General features: G+C 43.5%; 1 protein-coding gene across 1 annotated transcript in view; it reads left to right on the plus strand.

Moving 5' to 3' along the window:
• The window catches only part of MUC13 (mucin 13, cell surface associated), a 54700-nt gene that overhangs the window by 12690 nt on the left and 18771 nt on the right, over positions 1-23239 (plus strand). The window contains exons 5-8 of the mRNA XM_088457737.1: positions 11362-11420; positions 13295-13455; positions 17258-17395; positions 20921-21038. Of these exons, the coding sequence (XP_088313863.1) occupies positions 11362-11420; positions 13295-13455; positions 17258-17395; positions 20921-21038 (476 nt within the window). The remainder of the gene's footprint in view (positions 1-11361; positions 11421-13294; positions 13456-17257; positions 17396-20920; positions 21039-23239) is intronic.

Here is a 23239-nt window from a genome sequence, read left to right on the forward strand (position 1 = left end):
CCGTCAGCTCTGCCGGACCCCGGTACTGGGAGAGGCCGTGGGTCAACTCGGGCAGGTGTGGGCAGACTCCCACCTTACGAAGAAGAAAAAATATAATATATTGAGGCCGCAAAATTTCGGTGGGTGTTTCCGGGTGGTAGGGGGGAGGGGCTAGCCAGACGCGATCAGTGACTGCAGATGCAGCTGCACTGATGCAGACGCCCATGGGCCTGATTCAGGAAGGAACGCAGCCGCGAATTCGCATGCACCCGGCCGATGTTTTCGCACTGCGCATGCGTATTAGCCGCACTGCGGGTGCGCAAACTAGCCACTGCGATGGGCTAAGGGATCGCAGTGTGTACGTAGATCTTTCTAATAATGATTGTCAGGAAGTGCCACTTGTGGGTGGTGACGGGGGGGATCGGGCGAGAGCAGACGTGCCTGTGTGTTGGGACGCCGTTACAGGGGCCTGCATAATTAGGGCGGTGCGAGGTCTAGTTGCACACAGGAAGCAGCTAATGCTAATGTGATCGATGGTCCTCGATGTTACCGATGTTTACGATGTCTTGCTAGCTATTGTGGCTGTGAGTAAAGGTAAGGAGGCGGCTTTATGTAGTGCTGGGCGTCTGATTCTTGCGCTGTGGCGGCAGTGCGATCACATTTATTGGCATATTTTCGCAGTGACCGTATGCGTGCGATTGTAGACTTGCGTTCCTTGCTGAAGCAGGTCCCATGTTCAGATGGACTTTTAGCGCCTCCTTAGGGCTGGTGCAATCTCTGATGGCGCGTCCGATGGTACGCCTTAATACGCTCAGCAGCGCATTTGTGCTAAAGCCGGTGACTTCTCTATACAAATACCATCATCTGCGGCATTAGCATGAAGACGCAGTCACGCTGCAATAGCGTTTTTTCTAAGTCAGGCCCATAACGTGCACATATGGCATAAATAAAGGGGAACCCAGACTGCGACTTGGTCAACAGAGTTGACCATTTACCTCTATCTGGCCGCCAATCGCCATATGTACGTATCTGTACAGGTGAAAATACCACCGACCTGTATTATCTGATGGAAGCCGAATACAATGACCAGGAATGTTCTAGCTCTGTCAGATCAATCTACGTATGTATGTATGTACTGTATGTATGGCTGTATGGATGTACAGTATGTACTGTATGTATGCATGTATGGATGGATGTACTGTATGTATTTATGCATGTATGTACTGTATGTATGTATGTATGCATGTATGGATGGATGGATGTACTGTATGTATGCATGTATGGATGGATGGATGTACTGTATGTATGTATGTACTGTATGGATGGATGTAGTGTATGTATGTATGTATGTATTTATATATGTACGTATGTACTGTATGTATGGATGGATGTACTGTATGTATGTATATATGCATGTATATATGTATGTATGTATGTATGTATGTATGTATGTATGTATGGATGGATGTACTGTATGTATGTATATATGTATGTATTCTATGTATATATGTATGTACTGTATGGATGGATGTACTGTATGTACTGTATGTGTTTATATATGTATTTATGTACTGTATGTATGCATGTATGGATGTACTGTATGTATGTACTGTATGTATGTATGTATGCACTGTATGTATGTATATATGTATGTATATATGTATGTATGTACTGTATGTATGGATGGATGTACTGTGTGTATGTATGCATGTATGGATGTACTGTATGTATGTACTGTATGCATGTACTGTGTGTGTATGTATGTACTGTATATCTGTATGTACTGTATGCATGTATGGATGTATGTACTGTATATCTGTATGTACTGTATGCATGTATGGATGTACTGTATGTATGGATATACTGTATGTATGTACTGTATGCATGTATGGATGTACTGTATGTATGGATATACTGTATGGATGCACTGTATGTACTGTATGTATATGTGCTGTATGTATGTATGGATGGATGTACTGTATGTATGGCTGTACTGTATGTATGGATGGATGTATGAATGTACTGGATGGATGGATGTACTGTATGTATGTATTTATATATGTATGTATGTATGTACTGTATGTATGGATGGATGTACTGTGTGTATGTATGGATGGATGCACTGTATGTACTGTATGTATGTATATGTGCTGTATGTATGTATGTATGGATGTACTGTATGTATGGCTGTACTGTATGTATGGATGGATGTATGAATGTACTGTATGGATGTACTGTATGGATGGATGTACTGTATGTATGTATGTATTTATATATGTATGTATGTATGTATGTACTGTATGTATGGATGGATGTACTGTGTGTATGTATGCATGTATGGATGTACTGTATGTATGTACTGTATGTATGTATGGGTGTACTGTATGTATGTATATATGTATGTATGTATGTATGTATGTACTGTATGGATGGATGTACTGTATGTATGTACTGTATGTATTTATATATGTATTTATGTATGTATGTATGGTTGTACTGTATGTATGCATGTATGGATGTACTGTATGTATGTACTGGATGTATGAATGTACTGGATGGATGCATGTATGTATGTATGTACTGTATGTATGTATGGATGTACTTTATGTATGTATGGATGTATGTATATACTGGATGTATGGATGTACTGTATGTATGTATGTACTGTATGGATGGATGCATGTATGTATGTATGTATTGTATGTATGTATGTATGTACTGGATGGATGGATGCGTGGATGTACTGTATGTATGTACTGTATGCATGTACTGTGTATGTACGTACGTACTGTATTTATGTATGGATGTACTGTATGTATGTACTGTATATATGTATGTACTGTATGCATGTATGGATGTACTGTCTGTATGTACTGTATGTATTATATATGTATGTATGTATGTACTGTATGTATGGATGGATGTACTGTGTGTATGTATGCATGTATGTATGGATGTACTGTATGTATGTACTGTATGTATTTATATATGTATGCATGTACTGTATGTATGAATGGATGTACTGTGTGTATGTATGCATGTATGGATGTACTGTATGTATGTACTGTATGTATGTATATATGTATGTACTGTATATACTGTATGTACTGTATGTATAATATATATGTATGTATTCTATGTATGTATGTATGTATGTATGTACTGTATGGATGGATGTACTGTATGTATGTACTGTATGTATTTATAATATAAATACATACAGTACATACATACAGTACATCCATCCATACAGTACATACATACATACATACATAGAATACGTACGTACATATATACATACAGTACATACATACAGTACATACATACATGCATACATATATACATACATACAGTACATCCATACATCCATAAATACAGTACGTACGTACGTATATACATACTACTGTATGTATGTATGCATGTATGGATGTACTGTATGTATGTACTGTATGTATGCATGTATGTATGTATGTACTGTATGTATGTACTGTATGTATATATGTACGTACGTATTCTATGTATGTATGTACTGTATGGATGTATGTATGTATGTATGTATGTACTGTATGTATGTACTGTATGTATATATGTACGTACGTACGTATTCTATGTATGTATGTACGTACGTACTGTATTTATGGATGTATGGATGTACTGTATGTATGTACTTTATATATGTATGCATGTATGGATGTACTGTATGTATGGATATACTGTATGTATGCATGCATGTATGGATGGATGCACTGTATGTATGTACTGTATGTATATGTGCTGTATGTATGGATGTACTGTATGTATGTATTAGGGGTGAGCGGGTTCGGATTTCTGAAATCCGAACCCCCCCGAACCCCCCCGATCCGAGTCTGATCCGAGTCAGGCTCGACTTTTCCCGCCTGACTCGGATCTGAAATCGAGGCAAAACGTCATCATCCCGCCTTCCGAGTCTCGCGGGTTTTGGATCCTATATAAGGTACCCGCGTCGGCGCCATTTTCTCACTCGGCTGTGGACAGTGAAGAGGGAGGGTGGGAGTTAGGGCTGTGTAGTGTAGTGTAGTGTAGTGCTGCTGTTGTCCACTACTTCAAAGTCCATAGGGGCTGGCTGTGTTGTGCTGTGCTGCTGTTGTTAATAGGGGCTGTGTCCACTACTTCAAAGTCCATAGGGGCTGGCTGGACTGTGTTGTGCAGTCAGTTCTCCATAGGGGCTGTGTCCACTCCAAAGTCCTGTGCAGTGTCCCAGTCCTAAAGGAGTGCTGTAGTGTTGTCCAGGGGGTGCTCTGTCCATCAGGGGTGCTCCCCCCAAGTGCTAAAAAAATAATATATTTTCTGTGTTTGTGAATTGTGTGCGCAGTAGCCGCACGTGCATCAACAAAGTAGTGCCAAGCGTGCGCCTGTGTCATAAGTAAAGGGCCGGCTGGCTTGACCGTTAAGGGTGCTGTAACCCCCGAAAGTACACTCCAGTCCAAACCAAAAAAAAAATTATTTTCTGTGTTTGTGAATTGTGTGCGCAGTAGCCGCACGTGCATCAACAAAGTAGTGCCAAGCGTGCGCCTGTGTCATAAGTAAAGGGCCGGCTGGCTTGACCGTTAAGGGTGCTGTAACCCCCGAAAGTACACTCCAGTCCAAACCAAAAAAAAAATTATTTTCTGTGTTTGTGAATTGTGTGCGCAGTAGCCGCACGTGCATCAACAAAGTAGTGCCAAGCGTGCGCCTGTGTCATAAGTAAAGGGCCGGCTGGCTTGACCGTTAAGGGTGCTGTAACCCCCGAAAGTACACTCCAGTCCAAACCAAAAAAAAAATTATTTTCTGTGTTTGTGAATTGTGTGCGCAGTAGCCGCACGTGCATCAACAAAGTAGTGCCAAGCGTGCGCCTGTGTCATAAGTAAAGGGCCGGCTGGCTTGACCGTTAAAGGGTGCTGTAACCCCCAAAGTACACTCCAGTCCAAACCAAAAAAAAAAATATTTTCTGTGTTTGTGAATTGTGTGCGCAGTAGCCGCACGTGCATCAACAAAGTAGTGCCAAGCGTGCGCCTGTGTCATAAGTAAAGGGCCGGCTGGCTTGACCGTTAAGGGTGCTGTAACCCCCGAAAGTACACTCCAGTCCAAACCAAAAAAAAAATTATTTTCTGTGTTTGTGAATTGTGTGCGCAGTAGCCGCACGTGCATCAACAAAGTAGTGCCAAGCGTGCGCCTGTGTCATAAGTAAAGGGCCGGCTGGCTTGACCGTTAAGGGTGCTGTAACCCCCGAAAGTACACTCCAGTCCAAACCAAAAAAAAAATTATTTTCTGTGTTTGTGAATTGTGTGCGCAGTAGCCGCACGTGCATCAACAAAGTAGTGCCAAGCGTGCGCCTGTGTCATAAGTAAAGGGCCGGCTGGCTTGACCGTTAAGGGTGCTGTAACCCCCGAAAGTACACTCCAGTCCAAACCAAAAAAAAAATTATTTTCTGTGTTTGTGAATTGTGTGCGCAGTAGCCGCACGTGCATCAACAAAGTAGTGCCAAGCGTGCGCCTGTGTCATAAGTAAAGGGCCGGCTGGCTTGACCGTTAAGGGTGCTGTAACCCCCGAAAGTACACTCCAGTCCAAACCAAAAAAAAAATTATTTTCTGTGTTTGTGAATTGTGTGCGCAGTAGCCGCACGTGCATCAACAAAGTAGTGCCAAGCGTGCGCCTGTGTCATAAGTAAAGGGCCGGCTGGCTTGACCGTTAAGGGTGCTGTAACCCCCGAAAGTACACTCCAGTCCAAACCAAAAAAAAAATTATTTTCTGTGTTTGTGAATTGTGTGCGCAGTAGCCGCACGTGCATCAACAAAGTAGTGCCAAGCGTGCGCCTGTGTCATAAGTAAAGGGCCGGCTGGCTTGACCGTTAAAGGGTGCTGTAACCCCCAAAGTACACTCCAGTCCAAACCAAAAAAAAAAATATTTTCTGTGTTTGTGAATTGTGTGCGCAGTAGCCGCACGTGCATCAACAAAGTAGTGCCAAGCGTGCGCCTGTGTCATAAGTAAAGGGCCGGCTGGCTTGACCGTTAAAGGGTGCTGTAACCCCCGAAAGTACACTCCAGTCCAAACCAAAAAAAAAATTATTTTCTGTGTTTGTGAATTGTGTGCGCAGTAGCCGCACGTGCATCAACAAAGTAGTGCCAAGAGTGCGCCTGTGTCATAAGTAAAGGGCCGGCTGGCTTGACCGTTAAAGGGTGCTGTAACCCCCAAAGTACACTCCAGTCCAAACCAAAAAAAAAATTATTTTCTGTGTTTGTGAATTGTGTGCGCAGTAGCCGCACGTGCATCAACAAAGTAGTGCCAAGCGTGCGCCTGTGTCATAAGTAAAGGGCCGGCTGGCTTGACCGTTAAGGGTGCTGTAACCCCCGAAAGTACACTCCAGTCCAAACCAAAAAAAAAATTATTTTCTGTGTTTGTGAATTGTGTGCGCAGTAGCCGCACGTGCATCAACAAAGTAGTGCCAAGCGTGCGCCTGTGTCATAAGTAAAGGGCCGGCTGGCTTGACCGTTAAGGGTGCTGTAACCCCCGAAAGTACACTCCAGTCCAAACCAAAAAAAAAATTATTTTCTGTGTTTGTGAATTGTGTGCGCAGTAGCCGCACGTGCATCAACAAAGTAGTGCCAAGCGTGCGCCTGTGTCATAAGTAAAGGGCCGGCTGGCTTGACCGTTAAAGGGTGCTGTAACCCCCAAAGTACACTCCAGTCCAAACCAAAAAAAAAAATATTTTCTGTGTTTGTGAATTGTGTGCGCAGTAGCCGCACGTGCATCAACAAAGTAGTGCCAAGCGTGCGCCTGTGTCATAAGTAAAGGGCCGGCTGGCTTGACCGTTAAGGGTGCTGTAACCCCCGAAAGTACACTCCAGTCCAAACCAAAAAAAAAATTATTTTCTGTGTTTGTGAATTGTGTGCGCAGTAGCCGCACGTGCATCAACAAAGTAGTGCCAAGCGTGCGCCTGTGTCATAAGTAAAGGGCCGGCTGGCTTGACCGTTAAAGGGTGCTGTAACCCCCGAAAGTACACTCCAGTCCAAACCAAAAAAAAATTATTTTCTGTGTTTGTGAATTGTGTGCGCAGTAGCCGCACGTGCATCAACAAAGTAGTGCCAAGCGTGCGCCTGTGTCATAAGTAAAGGGCCGGCTGGCTTGACCGTTAAAGGGTGCTGTAACCCACAAAGTACACTCCAGTCCAAACCAAAAAAAAAATTATTTTCTGTGTTTAGCCGCACGTATATATCAAATCGATATAACATAAATGGAGGACCAAACTTTCTCCGATAAAAATAAAATAGAGAAAGATCAAGAACCACTTCCTCCTAGTGCTGAAGCTGCTGCCACTAGTCATGACATAGACGATAACATGCCATCAACGTCGTCTGCCAAGGCCGATGCCCAATGTCATAGTAGAGGGCACATACAATCCCAAATGGCAAAGTTCAGGAAAATGACCTTGAAAAAGACATTTAAATCAGCTGAAGAGAAACGTAAACTTGCCAATATGCCATTTACGACACGGAGTGGCAAGGAACGGCTAAGGTCGATCCCTAGTATGTTCATGACTAGTGGTTCAGCTTCACATGACGATGGAAGCCCTCCTCCCACCAAAAAAATCAAAAGAGTTAAGCTGGCAAAAGCACAGCGAAGAACTGTGCTTTCTAAGAAGATATCACAAATCCCCAAGGAGAGTCCAAGTGTGGTGGTGGTTGCGATGCCTGACCTTCCCAGCACTGGACGGGAAGAGGTGGCTCTTTCCACCATTTGCACGCCCCCTGCAAGTGCTGAAAGGAGCACCCACAGTCCACTTGCTGATATGCAAATTGAAGATGTCACTGTTGAAGTACAACAGGATGAGGATACTGGTGTAGCTGGTGCTGAGGAGGAAGTTGGCGAGGAGGATTCTGATGGTGATGTGGTTTGTTTAAATCAGGCTCCAGGGGAGACAGTTGTTGTCCGTGGGATGAAAAAGCCCATCACGGTCATGCCTGGGCAGAAGACCAAACATTCCACCTCTTTGGTCTGGCAATATTTCTATCCAAATCCGGACAACAACTGTCTTGCCATATGTACCATATGTAAAGGTGAAATAAGTAGGGGTAGGGACGTCAACCACCTAGGAACATCCTCCCTTATACGGCACCTGCAGCGCGTTCATAAAAAGTTACTGTCAAGTTCAGAAACTTTGGCTAAGACCGTAAGCAGTCCAGGGACACCTAAATCCCGTTGTCCTGTTGTATCCAAGCGCCTGCAAACCACACCGTCAACTCCCTCCTCGTCAATTTCCTCCTTAGTCAGGATCGGAAGTAGTCCTGCAGGCCATGTCACTGGCATGACTGACTCTCCTATCCGGGATTCCTCTGGAGGATCCTGCATTGCTACGCCTACTGCTGCCGCTGCTGCTGTTGCTGCTGCTGGGAGTCGTTCATCATCCCAGAGAGGAAGTAGGAACACCACTACTTTTACTAAACAATTGACCCTCCAACAGTCCTTAGCGAGGAGGATGAAGTACGACAGCAGTCATCCTGAAGCAAAACGTATAACTGAGGCCTTGACTGCTATGTTGGTGTTAGACGTGCGTCCGGTATCCGCCATTAGTGCAGTGGGATTTAGACAATTGATGGAGGTAGTGTGTCCCCGGTTCCAAATCCCGTCTAGATTCCACTTCACTAGGCAGGCGATACCGAGACTGTACAGAAACGTCAGAAAAAGTGTCCTCAGTGTCCTGAAAAATGCCGTTGTACACAATGTCCACTTAACCACGGACATGTGGACAAGTGGAACAGGGCAGACTAAGGACTATATGACTGTGACAGCCCACTGGGTAGATGTATCACCTTACGCAGCAACAGCAGCAGCGTCACCAGTAGCAGCATCTCAGAAATGCCAGCTCGTTACAAGGCAGGCTACGCTGTGTATCACCGGTTTCAGTAAGAGGCACACCGCCGACAACCTCTTAGAGAAACTGAGGGAAATCATCGCCCAGTGGCTTACCCCACTTAGACTCTCCTGGGGATTTGTGATATCTGACAACGCCACCAATATTGTGCGGGCATTACATCTGGGCAAATTCCAGCACGTCCCATGTTTTGCTCACACAATAAACTTGGTGGTGCAGAATTTTCTGAAAAGCGACAGGGGCGTGCAGGAGACGCTTTGGGTGGCCCGAAAAATTTCTGGCCACTTTCGCCATTCAGCGACTGCGTGCCGAAGACTGGAGCGCCAGCAAACACTCTTGAACCTGCCCCGCCATCACCTGAAGCAAGAGGTTGTGACGGGGTGGAACTCAACCCTCTATATGCTTCAGAGGATGGAGGAGCAGCAAAAGGCCATACAAGCCTATACATCCACCTATGACATAGGCAAAGGAGGGGGTATGCACCTGACTCAAGCGCAGTGGAGAATGATTTCCGTGTTGTGCAAGGTTCTCCAGCCCTTCGAACTTGCCACACGTGAAGTCAGTTCAGACACTGCCAGCTTGAGTCAGGTCATTCCCCTCATCAGGCTTTTGCAGAAGCAGCTGGAGAAAGTGAAGGAGGAGCTAAGACGGAGCGATTCCGCTCGGCATGTGGGACTTGTGGATGAAGCCCTTCATTCGCTTTGCCAGGATTCCAGGGTGGTCAATCTGTTGAAATCAGACCACTACATTTTGGCCACCGTGCTTGATCCTAGGTTTAAAGCCTATGTGGTGTCTCTCTTTCCGGCCGACACAAGCCTGCAGAGGTGCAAAGACCTGCTGGTGAACACACTGTCAGCTGAAGCGGAACGTGACACGTCAACGGCTCCTTCTTCATTTTCTCCCGCAACTGGGGCTGCCAGGAAAAAACTTAGGTATCCTAAGCAACCCGCTGGCGGTGATGCAGGGCAGGCAGGACCAAGTTTGGACATCTTGTCCGGACTGAAGGACCTGGCAACAATTTCTGACATGTCTACTGTCACTGCATATGATACTGTCACCATTGACAGAATGGTGGAGGATTACATCGGTGACAGCATCCAAGTAGGCATGTCAGACAGTCCATACCTGTACTGGCAGGAAAAAGAGGCAATTTGGAGGCCCCTGTACAAGCTGGCTCTATTTTACCTGAGTTGCCCCCCCTCCAGTGTGTACTCCGAAAGAGTGTTTAGTGCAGCCGGGAACCTTGTCAGCGAAAGGCGTAGGAGGTTGCTTCCACAGAATGTGGAGAAGATGATGTTCATCAAAATGAATTATCAGCTCTTCCAGGGAGACCAGCCTCCAGAAGGTACAGAGGGACCTGTGGTGGTGGATTCAAGTGGGGACGAGTTAATACTTTGTGAGGATGAGGATGTACACACTGAAGAGGGTGAGGAATCGGTGGATGAGGAGGATGAGGATGACATCTTGCCTCCGTAGAGCCAGTTTGTGCAGGGACACATTAATTGCCAGCTTGTTTTGTGGGGGCCCAAACGAACCAATCATTTCAGCCACAGTTGTTTGGCAGACCCTGGCGCTGAAATGATTGATTTGTTAAAGTGTGCATGTCCTGTTTATACAACATAAGGGTGGGTGGGAGGGCCCAAGGACAATTCCATCTTGCACTTCTTTTTTTTCTTTGCATTATGTACAGTTTGGGGCCCAGTTTTTCTAACTGCCATCCTGTCTGCCACTGCAGTGTCACTCCTAGATGGGTCACGTGTTTGTGCCGCCCACTCGTGTCGCTTAGCATAGTCATCCAGCTACCTCGGTGCAACCTTTTGGACATAAAAACACTATTGTGAGGTGTGAGGTGTTCAGAATAGACTGGAAATGAGTGGAAATTAAGGTTATTGAGGTTAATAATAGCATAGGAGCAGAGAAACCAACAAATTCTGTGATTTTAGCTGTTTTTATGCTTTTTTAAAAAAAAATACAGATCCAAAACACAAAACCCAGAACCCAAAACACGGAAGGGTGGTTTTGGCAAAATCAATCAAGATCCAAAACACGAAGAAAGATCCAGATCCAAAACCAAAACACAAAACACGAAAAGTGGCCGGTGCACACCCCTAGTATGTATGTATGGATGTATGAATGTACTGGATGCATGTATGTATGGATGTATGGATGTACTGTATGTATGTATGTATGTATGGATGTATGGATGTACTGTATGGATGTACTGTATGTATGTATGTATGGATGTATGTATATACTGGATGTATGAATGTACTGTATGTATGTACTGGACGTATGTATGTACTGGATGGATGGTTGCATGTATGTATGTACTGTATGTATGTATGTATGGATGTACTGTATGTATGTATGTACTGGATGGATGGTTGGATGCGTGGATGTACTGTATGTATGTATTTAGAGCACATCACCCACTCATGTATGAAGGAAGAATGATTGTCCGCACACCTTATTGAGATATTATTTTATGTTCACAGTTTCAAGACTGTTTTCGCAGTTCTGAAGGATATATGGGAACCACTATATTGGACATGAGGTAAGTGCAAATTATTCTTTAGCGTGAGAGACATTGGGGGGAAGATGTCGGTGGGACAGAGGAGCAGAGGGCAATCGGGAAAGAGGAAGAGAGGGCAGACAATGGAGAGAGGGCAGCCAGAGCAGATGACGGAGAGGGCAGCCGGGCCAGTGAAGTAGAGGGCAGACAATGGAGAGAGGGCAGCCAGAGCAGATGACGGAGAGGGCAGCCGGGCCAGTGAAGGAGAGGGCAGACAATAGAGAGGGCAGCCAGAGCAGATGACGGAGAGGGCAGCCGGGGCAGAGGAGGAGAGGGCAGACAACAGAGAGCGCAACCGGGGCAGAGGAGGAGAGGGCAGACAACAGAGAGCGCAACCGGGGCAGAGGAGGAGAGGGCAGACAACAGAGATCGCAACCGGGGCAGAGGAGGAGATTGCAGACAACAGAGAGGGCTACCAGGCAAGAGGAGGAGAGGGCAGACAACAGAGAGGGCAACCGGGCCAGAGGAGGAGAGGGCAGACAACAGAGAGCGCAACCGGGGCAGAGGAGGAGATTGCAGACAACAGAGAGGGCAGTCGGGGCAGAGGAGGAGAGGGCAGACAACAGATAGGGCAACCGGGCCAGAGGAGGAGAGGGCAGACAACAGAGAGGGTAACCGGGCCAGAGGAGGAGAGGGCAGACAACAGAGAGGGCAACCGGGCCAGAGGAGGAGAGGGCAGACAACAGAGAGGGCAACTGGCCCAGAGGAGGAGAGGGCAGACAACAGAGAGGGCAATCGGGCCAGAGGAGGAGAGGGCAGACAACAGAGAGGGCAACCGGGCCAGAGGAGGAGAGGGCAGACAACAGAGAGGGCAGCCAGGGCAGAGGAGGAGAGGGCAGACAACAGAGAGGACAACCGGGCCAGAGGAGGAGAGGGCAGACAACAGAGAGGGCAACCGGCCCAGAGGAGGAGAGGGCAGACAACAGGGAGGGCAATTGGGCCAGAGGAGGAGAGGGCAGACAACAGAGAGGGCAGCCGGGACAGAGGAGGAGAGGGCAGACAACAGATAGGGCAGCCGGGGCAGAGGAGGAGAGGGCAGACAACAGAGACGGCAGCCGGGGCAGAGGAGGAGAGGGAAGGGTAGTAGAAGGAAGGTGAGAATAATTCAGGGGTGGAAAGGTTGGGGGTTCTCAGGGGCGGGGAGTGAAGCAAACAATACCAAGCATCCTTAATCAAACAAATTGAGCAATTAACCCACTCTGTAAAGATGGCGGAGCGCTCTGTCATAAGTCACCTGATAATGTCCCACATGTAGCCCAGGGATGAGTAATTATTATCGGGCCTATCCACACCTTCAGACGTTCATACTGTAACATGGCCACATCTTCTCTGAAAGGGTAGGGATGGCCATCGACCATCGATGTCTGCAAAACATCATTAGCGGCCAACCGATGTTAACCAGTGTTGCCTGAACCATTGGTTGGTTCGATGGATGAGAGGGGGGTGCAAACCATAAATGTTTTTTTTTTTTTTTGTGCCATCGATTGTAATCTCCAATGGGCCAATCAATGGTAACAATCGATGGACACCCCACCGATGGGCAAGCCTATGAAAGGGTGTATGGTTATGCTGCATTAGGGGGGTCTGCACATCACGTCATGACTCATAAGATTAAAGCCACACTCACTCCCCCCTCCCCTCAAAATAACCTCAAACTGTCACATTAGCAGACACCAATCGCTGTGAAACCACCGATGGGTTACTGGTCACGCGGCATGCACACAGTAGTGCAGCTACAAGTTAAGGGAAATCTTAATAAAAAAAAAAAAAAAAACATTTCAGTTTAAATGATCTCTTTTAAATTATTTCCCGGCAGAAGAGCTGACTCTCCACACTCCTCCTCTGCTTCTTTTCAGGGCAGGTTCACCTGCAGCTCAGACCGGAAGCAGCCGGAATACGGATAAAGTTTCCGTCAACGTAGGTCAAATATTCACACCAGGAACTACAACTGCACTCGATGTTGATAAGACCATGAGTGAATACTTTACTGCTAACCCCACTTTTGGAACATACGCTGGTAAGAACTTAATCTGCACAATGTCTCTGCTGCCTCAACTTGCTCCACCCTCCGCGTCTTTATAGCGGCAAAGAGTGGCTTTATAAGGAAGAAAAAATAGTGTCATCATTTGGGCAACCAAAGGGGTAACTACCAGTGGCGGCTGCAGAGGGGAGGCTACAGCGCAGTACAAAATTCAAATAGGGGAGTCACACCAACTGCCACCCCAAACATCGCTGAGCAGAACACACTGGCAGTTGGTGTCGCTCCCCTATTTGAATCTTGCACGGGGCAGCAGCCCCACCTCTGGAGCCGCCACTGGTAACTTCCATACTAGCTGCGTGCAGCAGCAATGAAGCCCACTTCTGACTGGGAGCATGACGCATTTCACCTGAGGGCATATATACTGTTTTTTCTTATCCTTGGGCGGTACATGCTGACCCTTAAATATGTCTACTATGATACCTCTAACATTAGCCAGTAAACCATATCGTCATACCTAATATTTTTAAGCAGAATGTCCACATTACATTTTATAGTAACGGTCTGCAGATTGTGGGTTTACTGACCTCTGCAGAGCATTGACCTGGTATAATCAGCCCCTGGCAAATACATATCTGACCTCATTGCTTGACGCATTTCGCTATTTGAACATACGTGTAAATATTCTGTCCATGTGAGAAAGTGGACTTACAAATCTATTGTGTCCAGGTATCCGCATATACATTCAACCCCAAACCCATATTATTTATGACTTGCTTATAATGTGTATACTTACGGCTAACGATAACAACTGTGTTAGTGGCAAATGTTACACTATTTGTACACAATATGATAATGTAATGAAGCGTCATATATACAAGAGGGAATAGTGTATGGCAGCATTATTAGGAAATTGTAAAGTTGCGTTTTACATTTAAAATGTAATGAAATACAACACTACCCCCCCCCCATCTCTTCCCCTCTCCCACCCTGTACTGCTCCCACCCTGTACTGCCCGTCTCTTTTCCCTTTCTGTCTCCAATCTCTCTTGGTTACTCTTCCCCCTCTTTTCTCCTTCTCTTTTGTCTCTGCCCCTCTTTTCTCCCCCTCCCCAGCTGGCCCAGGGTGTGCTAAATGAGGTGGCGGGGGGGGCGCCAGATGCACGCGCCCGTCCTTGTCCGAATCTCAATGTGTGCATGACATAGAAGGACGTTTAGCAGGATTATATAGTAAATGTTACCAGGGGCTCACCACACTTAAGCAAACACCCCCTTACTGCACTCACGTAACACTTGCTCTCCAGGCCTAATACGTACTTAGGGCCTGATTCAGACCCGGTCGCAAGCGATGAGCACTCGCAACCGAGTCAATGGTGGCCCACAGCGCATGCGCACGATGGAGCCGGCTCCGCCGTGCGCATGAGCGAGACCCGGCTAGCGACGGGAAATCCGTCGCTCCAGGTCTCGCACCAAAGGGGGCGAGCTGTCGCTGTTGAGTGACAGCTCGCCCCCTTTGGTGGGCGGGCCGGGGGAGTGGATGCCCAAACGGAGGCGTTCCCATGAGAATGCCTGCCGTTTGGGGGCAGCCCCACTGCCATCACGAGTGATGTCAGTGGAGAGATTCTGGCTCTGTTAGAGCCGAAATCTCTCTGGGACTTGCGGCCACAAGGGTCTCGTCACAAGCCCGATGTTCGCGATGGTCTTGACCATCGCGACCATCATCATGGCCGCTCGCATAGCGATGCGAGCCGGCCAGGAGGCCGCTCTAAAAAAAAAAAAGCCCGGCCCTTATTCAGAGCGAGCGCTCTGTCAGAGCGACCGGGTCTGAATCAGACCCTTAGTGTAAGTTACGCACAAATCTGTATTCAGGCTCATAGTGGTTTGCATGCTCTGGCCTGATTCTGTAAGGATCATAATTGCAAAGCTGTACTCAGGCTATAGATATGATGTATGCACTCAGGCTATAGATATGATGTATACACTCAGGCTATAGATATGATGTATGCACTCAGGCTATAGATATGATGTATGCACTCAGGCTATAGACATGATGTATACACTCAGGCTATAGATATGATGTATGCACTCAGGCTATAGATATGATGTATGCACTCAGGCTATAGATATGATGTATACACTCAGGCTATAGATATGATGTATGCACTCAGGCTATAGATATGATGTATGCACTCAGGCTATAGATATGATGTATACACTCAGGCTATAGATATGATGTATACACTCAGGCTATAGATATGATGTATACACTCAGGCTATAGATATAATGTATACACTCAGGCTATAGATATGATGTATACACTCAGGCTATAGATATGATGTATGCACTCAGGCTATAGACATGATGTATGCACTCAGGCTATAGATATGATGTATGCACTCAGGCTATAGATATATGTATGCACGCAGGCTATAGATATATAATGTATGCACTCAGGCTATAGATATATAATGTATGCACTCAGGCTATAGATATGATGTATACACTCAGGCTATAGATATGATGTATGCACTCAGGCAGCTTTGCAATTGCAATCCTTGCAGATATGGCAATGCACAGGAGGCATCACGTCCCTCCCCTGTGCATTACTTAACCGAGCTGCGTTGTTCAAATGCAGCATCGGTTAATCTGCGTACCATCAGCCGGCTGCGGTGACCCATAGGGTCCCGCAGCTGGCCACCGTAGTTTACAGGAAGAAGCCAGGAAAACCCCGTCACCCGACGGAGATCCAGGACTCTTCCTCCCCCCCCCCAATGCCGGCGGCACGCCCCCTCCCCGCCCCCAAACAGCAGCCGACTGTCAATCACTGAGCAATTTGCTCCCAAATGCCGGAAAATAGACAAAAACTGTTGTTTGAACAAATTGTTTAGATCAAACATTTAACAAACTTGTCTGACGCCATTTTCATCTGTTTTCTGGCATTTAGGAGCAAATTGCTGATCATCAGTTACTCCCATACGTTACCAGATTTTCATTCCAACCAATCAACTAGTTGGATGGTTGGACAGAAAATCTGTACGTGTGTATGCAACTTTACTCCTAACTCTAAATGAGTCACACGCGGAACTGCCGAGGGTCAGTTATACCCCCCTTCCCATCCCTAGAAACTAATTGAATTTGCATTACCGTGATTGGTTAATATTCAAAACCTTGAGCCAGCTAACAGACACTCTTGGCACATTAGTGTATTGGGGGTAGTGGGTACAGTGCCCCACACGCTTGGACATGCCCCAGTATAGTGCCCCCTTGTGCAGTTGCATCCACTTATGATTATCATTAATTGGTGGCTAGTGTTATATATAAAACTGACCTGCCCAGAGAACACAACCCCCCACCGACCCCTCTTCATGAGACATGTTTGGTATACCCCTATATGTTCCTCTAAGGTTGGGGTACCCTAATGGTTGCCTAAACTGCCCTCACCAAAAGACCCAGGTTTCTGCAGACTGTACCCCAGGACTAGTGGTGGATAGATCAGAATGCTGGGACATGAATTGTTCCACCTGAGCTCCTGGCGGGGAAAACTCATGAAACGCGTCCTGCGGCTGAGGCTTGAGACCCGGCTCCTTATGATGAAAGCATATTTACATGATAACAGGAAGGAAAGTAGAGTAACATTTTCATTTTGACCTCAGTTTATTGACCCCCTGAAGCCCAATGGGTGAACCCAGTATGAGGACCCCCAGTTTATTGAACGATCCGCCATAGAGGAATTGCAGCAAACATTGAATCTGCAACATCACTGATTTTACCCTTTAGAGATGTTATTCTCACAAAGCAGCAATTTTCTCCATCATTTACAGAGGTAATATCTTCTCCCCAGGTGCAACGCTCTGCAGCGCTGGATTTTACTGCGATGCGGAAACGACCTCGTGTGCCGAGACCGCTGATGGGCAGTCAGCTATGTGCACCTGTAAAGCAGGACATTACTCCTCCTCGTCTATATACACTTCCTGCAGAGGTATGAGGACATTCATTATAAAGACCAGGCTATAGGATCACCGCTGTAACACAACAGATAACAGTGAATTTCTCAGGACAATAGCGAAGGTCACATATGACCTGGAAGAAATACAAAAATGCCAAACATTTGATGAGCTGACAATCCACTTATTCTTCCCCACAGTGCGTCCTCGTCCCGCTCAGTGCAGCTTTCTGTTAATGTTCCCTCTGGCACTGAGATTCTGTCTACCAGCACATCAGCGCAACCTCTGCAATGTATGGAGAGGATCTGTCTTTATCCTACAGTATTGCCTTGATGGGTGGTATGGCAAGTCGACATTCAGAAGGTCGACACCAGAATGTTAACAGGTTCTATATGTCGTCAGTCAAAATGTAGGCATGGACTTGGTCCATGGACATGGTTAAAATGTCGACATGTTCATAATGTCGACATGTAACATTGATACCAAGATGTCGACATACAGATGTTTTGCCTATTGAAGTCTGAATCTAAACCTAACCCTATGAATATGCAAAAGAATATATATATATATATATATATATATGTCGACAATCATGTTGACATTTAACAGTGGCAAACATTTTTGAATGTTGACATATTGAGTGCCAAACTAAATTCCATGTCAACATTTTGTCTGTCGACATCCAGAGCCTGTCGAATTTCTGGTGTTGACTGAAGGTCGACCTTCTGATACCGCCTTTATATGTTAGCATTTTTTTGTGACATTACAGTGAGGCCAAAGCTGCCTCTATTTCAAATTCCAGATTTGTATATTGTGAATGTAAAGTGGGGAGGTGTCAGAGTCAGGGCTCGGAAGACGTGATTTTGACACCTGTCAATCAGGCTAGAGCTGCTGGGAGGAGTTTAGGGTTGGCACTTCCTGTGGGCGGGGCGATGGATGCTGGACATGTTGCTAATGCTGTGTAATAATCTGACAGTGTAATAATATGTGTTAGTAATCCTGTGTAATAATCTGACAGTGTTACTGATCCTGTGTAAATAATCTGTTACTAATCCTTTGTAATAATCTGACAGTGTAATAATATGTGTTAATAATCTTGTGTAATAATCTGACAGTGTTACTGATCCTGTGTAATAATCTGTGTTACTAATCCTGTGTAATAATCTGACAGTGTAATAATATGTGTTAGCAATCCTGTGTAATAATCTGACAGTGTTACTACTAATCCTGTGTAATAATCTGTGTTACTAATCTTGTGTATTAATCTGACAGTGTTACTAATCATGTGTAATAATCTGTGTTACTAATCCTGTGTAATAATCTGACAGTGTAATAATATGTGTTAGCAATCCTGTGTAATAATCTGACAGTGTTACTACTAATCCTGTGTAATAATCTGTGTTACTAATCTTGTGTATTAATCTGACAGTGTTACTAATCATGTGTAATAATCTGTGTTACTAATCATGTGTAATAATCTGATTGTGTTACAAACCTCCTGTGTTACTAATCCTGTGTAATAATCTGACAGTGTAATAATATGTGTTACTAATCCTGTGTAATATTCTGTGTTACTAATCCTGTGTAACAATCTGTGTTACTAATCCTGTGTAATAATCTGACAGTGTTACTAATCTGTGTTACTAATCCTGTTACTAATCATGTGTAATATTCTGTTACTAATCAGGTGTAATAATCTGATTGTTACTAACCTCCTGTAATAATCTGACTGTGTTACTAATCCTAAATAATAACTCTGTTACTAATCCTGTGTAATAATCTGTGTTACTAATCCTGTGTAATGATCTGGCAGTGTTACTAATCCTGTGTACTAATCTGTGTTAATAATCTTGTGTAATAATCTGACAGTGTAATAATATGTGTTACTAATCCTGTGTATAACCTGTGTTACTAATCCTGTGTAATAACCCGTGTTACTAATCCTGTGTAATAATCTGACAGTGTAATAATCTGTGTTACTAATCCTGTGTAATAATCTGTGTTACTAATCCTGTGTAATAATCTGACAGTGTAATAATCTGTGTTACTAATCCTGTGTAATAATCTGTGTTACTAATCGTGTGTAATAATCTGACAGTGTTACTAATCCTGTGTAATAATCTGTGTTACTAATCATGTGTAATAATCTGTGTTACTAATCCTGTGTAATAATCTGACAGTGTAATAATATGTGTTAGCAATCCTGTGTAATAATCTGACAGTGTTACTACTAATCCTGTGTAATAATCTGTGTTACTAATCTTGTGTATTCATCTGACAGTGTTACTAATCATGTGTAATAATCTGTGTTACTAATCATGTGTAATAATCTGATTGTGTTACAAACCTCCTGTGTTACTAATCCTGTGTAATAATCTGACAGTGTAATAATATGTGTTACTAATCCTGTGTAATATTCTGTGTTACTAATCCTGTGTAACAATCTGTGTTACTAATCCTGTGTAATAATCTGACAGTGTTACTAATCTGTGTTACTAATCCTGTTACTAATCATGTGTAATATTCTGTTACTAATCAGGTACAATAATCTGATTGTTACTAACCTCCTGTAATAATCTGACTGTGTTACTAATCCTAAATAATAACTCTGTTACTAATCCTGTGTAATAATCTGTGTTACTAATCCTGTGTAATGATCTGGCAGTGTTACTAATCCTGTGTACTAATCTGTGTTAATAATCTTGTGTAATAATCTGACAGTGTAATAATATGTGTTACTAATCCTGTGTATAACCTGTGTTACTAATCCTGTGTAATAACCCGTGTTACTAATCCTGTGTAATAATCTGACAGTGTAATAATCTGTGTTACTAATCCTGTGTAATAATCTGTGTTACTAATCCTGTGTAATAATCTGACAGTGTAATAATCTGTGTTACTAATCCTGTGTAATAATCTGTGTTACAAATCGTGTGTAATAATCTGACAGTGTTACTAATCCTGTGTAATAATCTGTGTTACTAATCCTGTGTAATAATCTGACAGTGTAATAATCTGTGTTACTAATCCTGTGTAATAATCTGTGTTACTAATCGTGTGTAATAATCTGACAGTGTTACTAATCCTGTGTAATAATCTGACAGTTTCTAATCCTGTGTAATAATCTGTTACTAATCGTGTGTAATAATCTGACAGTGTTACTAATCATGTGTAATAATCTAAGTGTGTTACTAACCTCCTGTAATAATCTGACTGTGTTACTAAATCTAAATAATAACCCTGGTAGTTTTACTAACCTCATGGAATAATCTGATTAGTACAGTGCAGGCTCGGATAGGTTCGAGTTTGCACGTGGAGTTCGGATTTTTCCCTCCAAAAAAACGGAACTCAGAAAGAGGCAAAACGTCATCTTACATGGACGAACATCATCATTCCTGGACTTGTAATGATGATGTTCGTCCATGTAAGATGACGTTTTGCCTCTTTCTGAGTTCCGTTTTTTTGGAGGGAAAAATCCGAACTCCACGTGCAAACTCGAACCTATCCGAGCCTGCACATCCCTAAATAAAAGTAACTGTTTTGTTGTTTGTGTGTTGCAGAGTGTAACCCTACTTGTGGCAGCAGTGAGGGGCAATACTGCATGCAGAAAAACCCCAGCGACCTTCCAACTTGTGCCTGCAAAGTGGGTTATAAAACTGATGGGGAGAAATGCAAAACGTAAGTCAAACCTGATACACACACAGTGATACAGCACTATCACAATCATCTAATAACAATATATACACAGTGATACAGCATTATCACACATCTAATAACAATATATACACAGTGATACAGCACTATCGCACATCTAATAACAATATATACACAGTGATACAGCACTATCAAAATCATCTAATAACAATATATACACAGTCATACAGCATTATCACACATCTAATAACAATATATACACAGTGATACAGCATTATCACACATCTAATAATATATACACAGTGATACAGTACTATCACAATCATCTAATAATAATATATACACAGTGATACAGCACTATCACAATCATCTAATAACTATATACACAGTGATACAGCATTATCACACATCTAATAACAATATATACACAGTGATACAGCACTATCGCACATCTAATAACAATATATACACAGTGATACAGCACTATCAAAATCATCTAATAACAATATATACACAGTCATACAGCAATATCACACATCTAATAACAATATATACACAGTGATACAGCATTATCACACATCTAATAATATATACACAGTGATACAGTACTATCACAATCATCTAATAACAATATATACACAGTGATACAGCATTATCACACATCTAATAACAATATATACACAGTGATACAGCATTATCACACATCTAATAATATATACACAGTGATACAGCACTACAGCACACATCTAATAACAATATATACACAGTGATACAGCATTATCACACATCTAATAAAAATATATACACAGTGAAACAGCACTATCGCACATCTAATAACAATATATACACAGTGATACACTATCACACACATCTAATAACAATATATACAAAGTGATACACTACCACACACATCTAATAGTACACACACAGTGATACAACACTACAGCACACATCTAATAATACACACACAGTGATACAACACTACAGCACACATCTAATAGTACACACACTGTGATAACACTACAGCACACATCTAATAACAAAATATACACAGTGATACACTACCACACATCTAATAACAATATATACACAGTGATACACTACCACACACATCTAATAACAATATATACACAGTGATACACTACCATACACATCTAATAACAATATATACAAAGTGATACACTACCACACACATCTAATAGTACACACACAGTGATACAATACTACAGCACACATCTAATGACAATATATACACAGTGATACAACACTACAGCACACATCTAATAGTACACACACAGTGATACAACACTACAGCACACATCTCATAACAATATATACACAGTGATACAACACTACCACAGAACACATCTAATAGTACACGCACTGTGATACAGCACTACAGCACACATCTAATAACAAAATATACACAGTGATACAACACTACAGCACACATCTAATAACAATATATACACAGTGATACACTACCACACACATCTAATAGTACACACACAGTGATACAACACTACAGCACACATCTAATAACAATATATACACAGTGATACAACACTACCACAGCACACATCTAATAGTACACGCACTGTGATACAATACTACAGCACACATCTAATAAAATATACACAGTGATACAACACTACAGCACACATCTAATAACAATATATACACAGTGATACACTACCACACACATCTAATAGTACACACACAGTGATACAACACTACAGCGCACATCTAATAGTACACACACAGTGATACAACACTACAGCACACATCTAATAGTACACACAGTGATACAACACTACAGCACACATCTAATAGTACACACACAGTGATACAACACTACAGCACACATCTAATAGTACAAGCACAGTGATACAACACTACAGCACACATCTAATAGTACACACACACTGATACAACACTACAGCACACATCTAATAGTACACACACAGTGATACAACACTACAGCACACATCTAATAGTACACACACAGTGATAAAACACTACAGCACACATCTAATAGTACACACACAGTGATAAAACACTACAGCACACATCTAATAGTACACACACAGTGATAAAACACTACAGCACACATCTAATAGTACAAACACAGTGATACAACACTACAGCACACATCTAATAGTACACACACAGTGATACAACACTACAGCACACATCTAATAGTACACACACAGTGATACAACACT

The sequence above is a fragment of the Taudactylus pleione genome, unplaced genomic scaffold (genome assembly GCF_031769625.1).
Source record: "Taudactylus pleione unplaced genomic scaffold, aTauple2 ptg000781l, whole genome shotgun sequence".
Taxonomy (NCBI): Eukaryota; Metazoa; Chordata; class Amphibia; order Anura; family Myobatrachidae; genus Taudactylus; species Taudactylus pleione.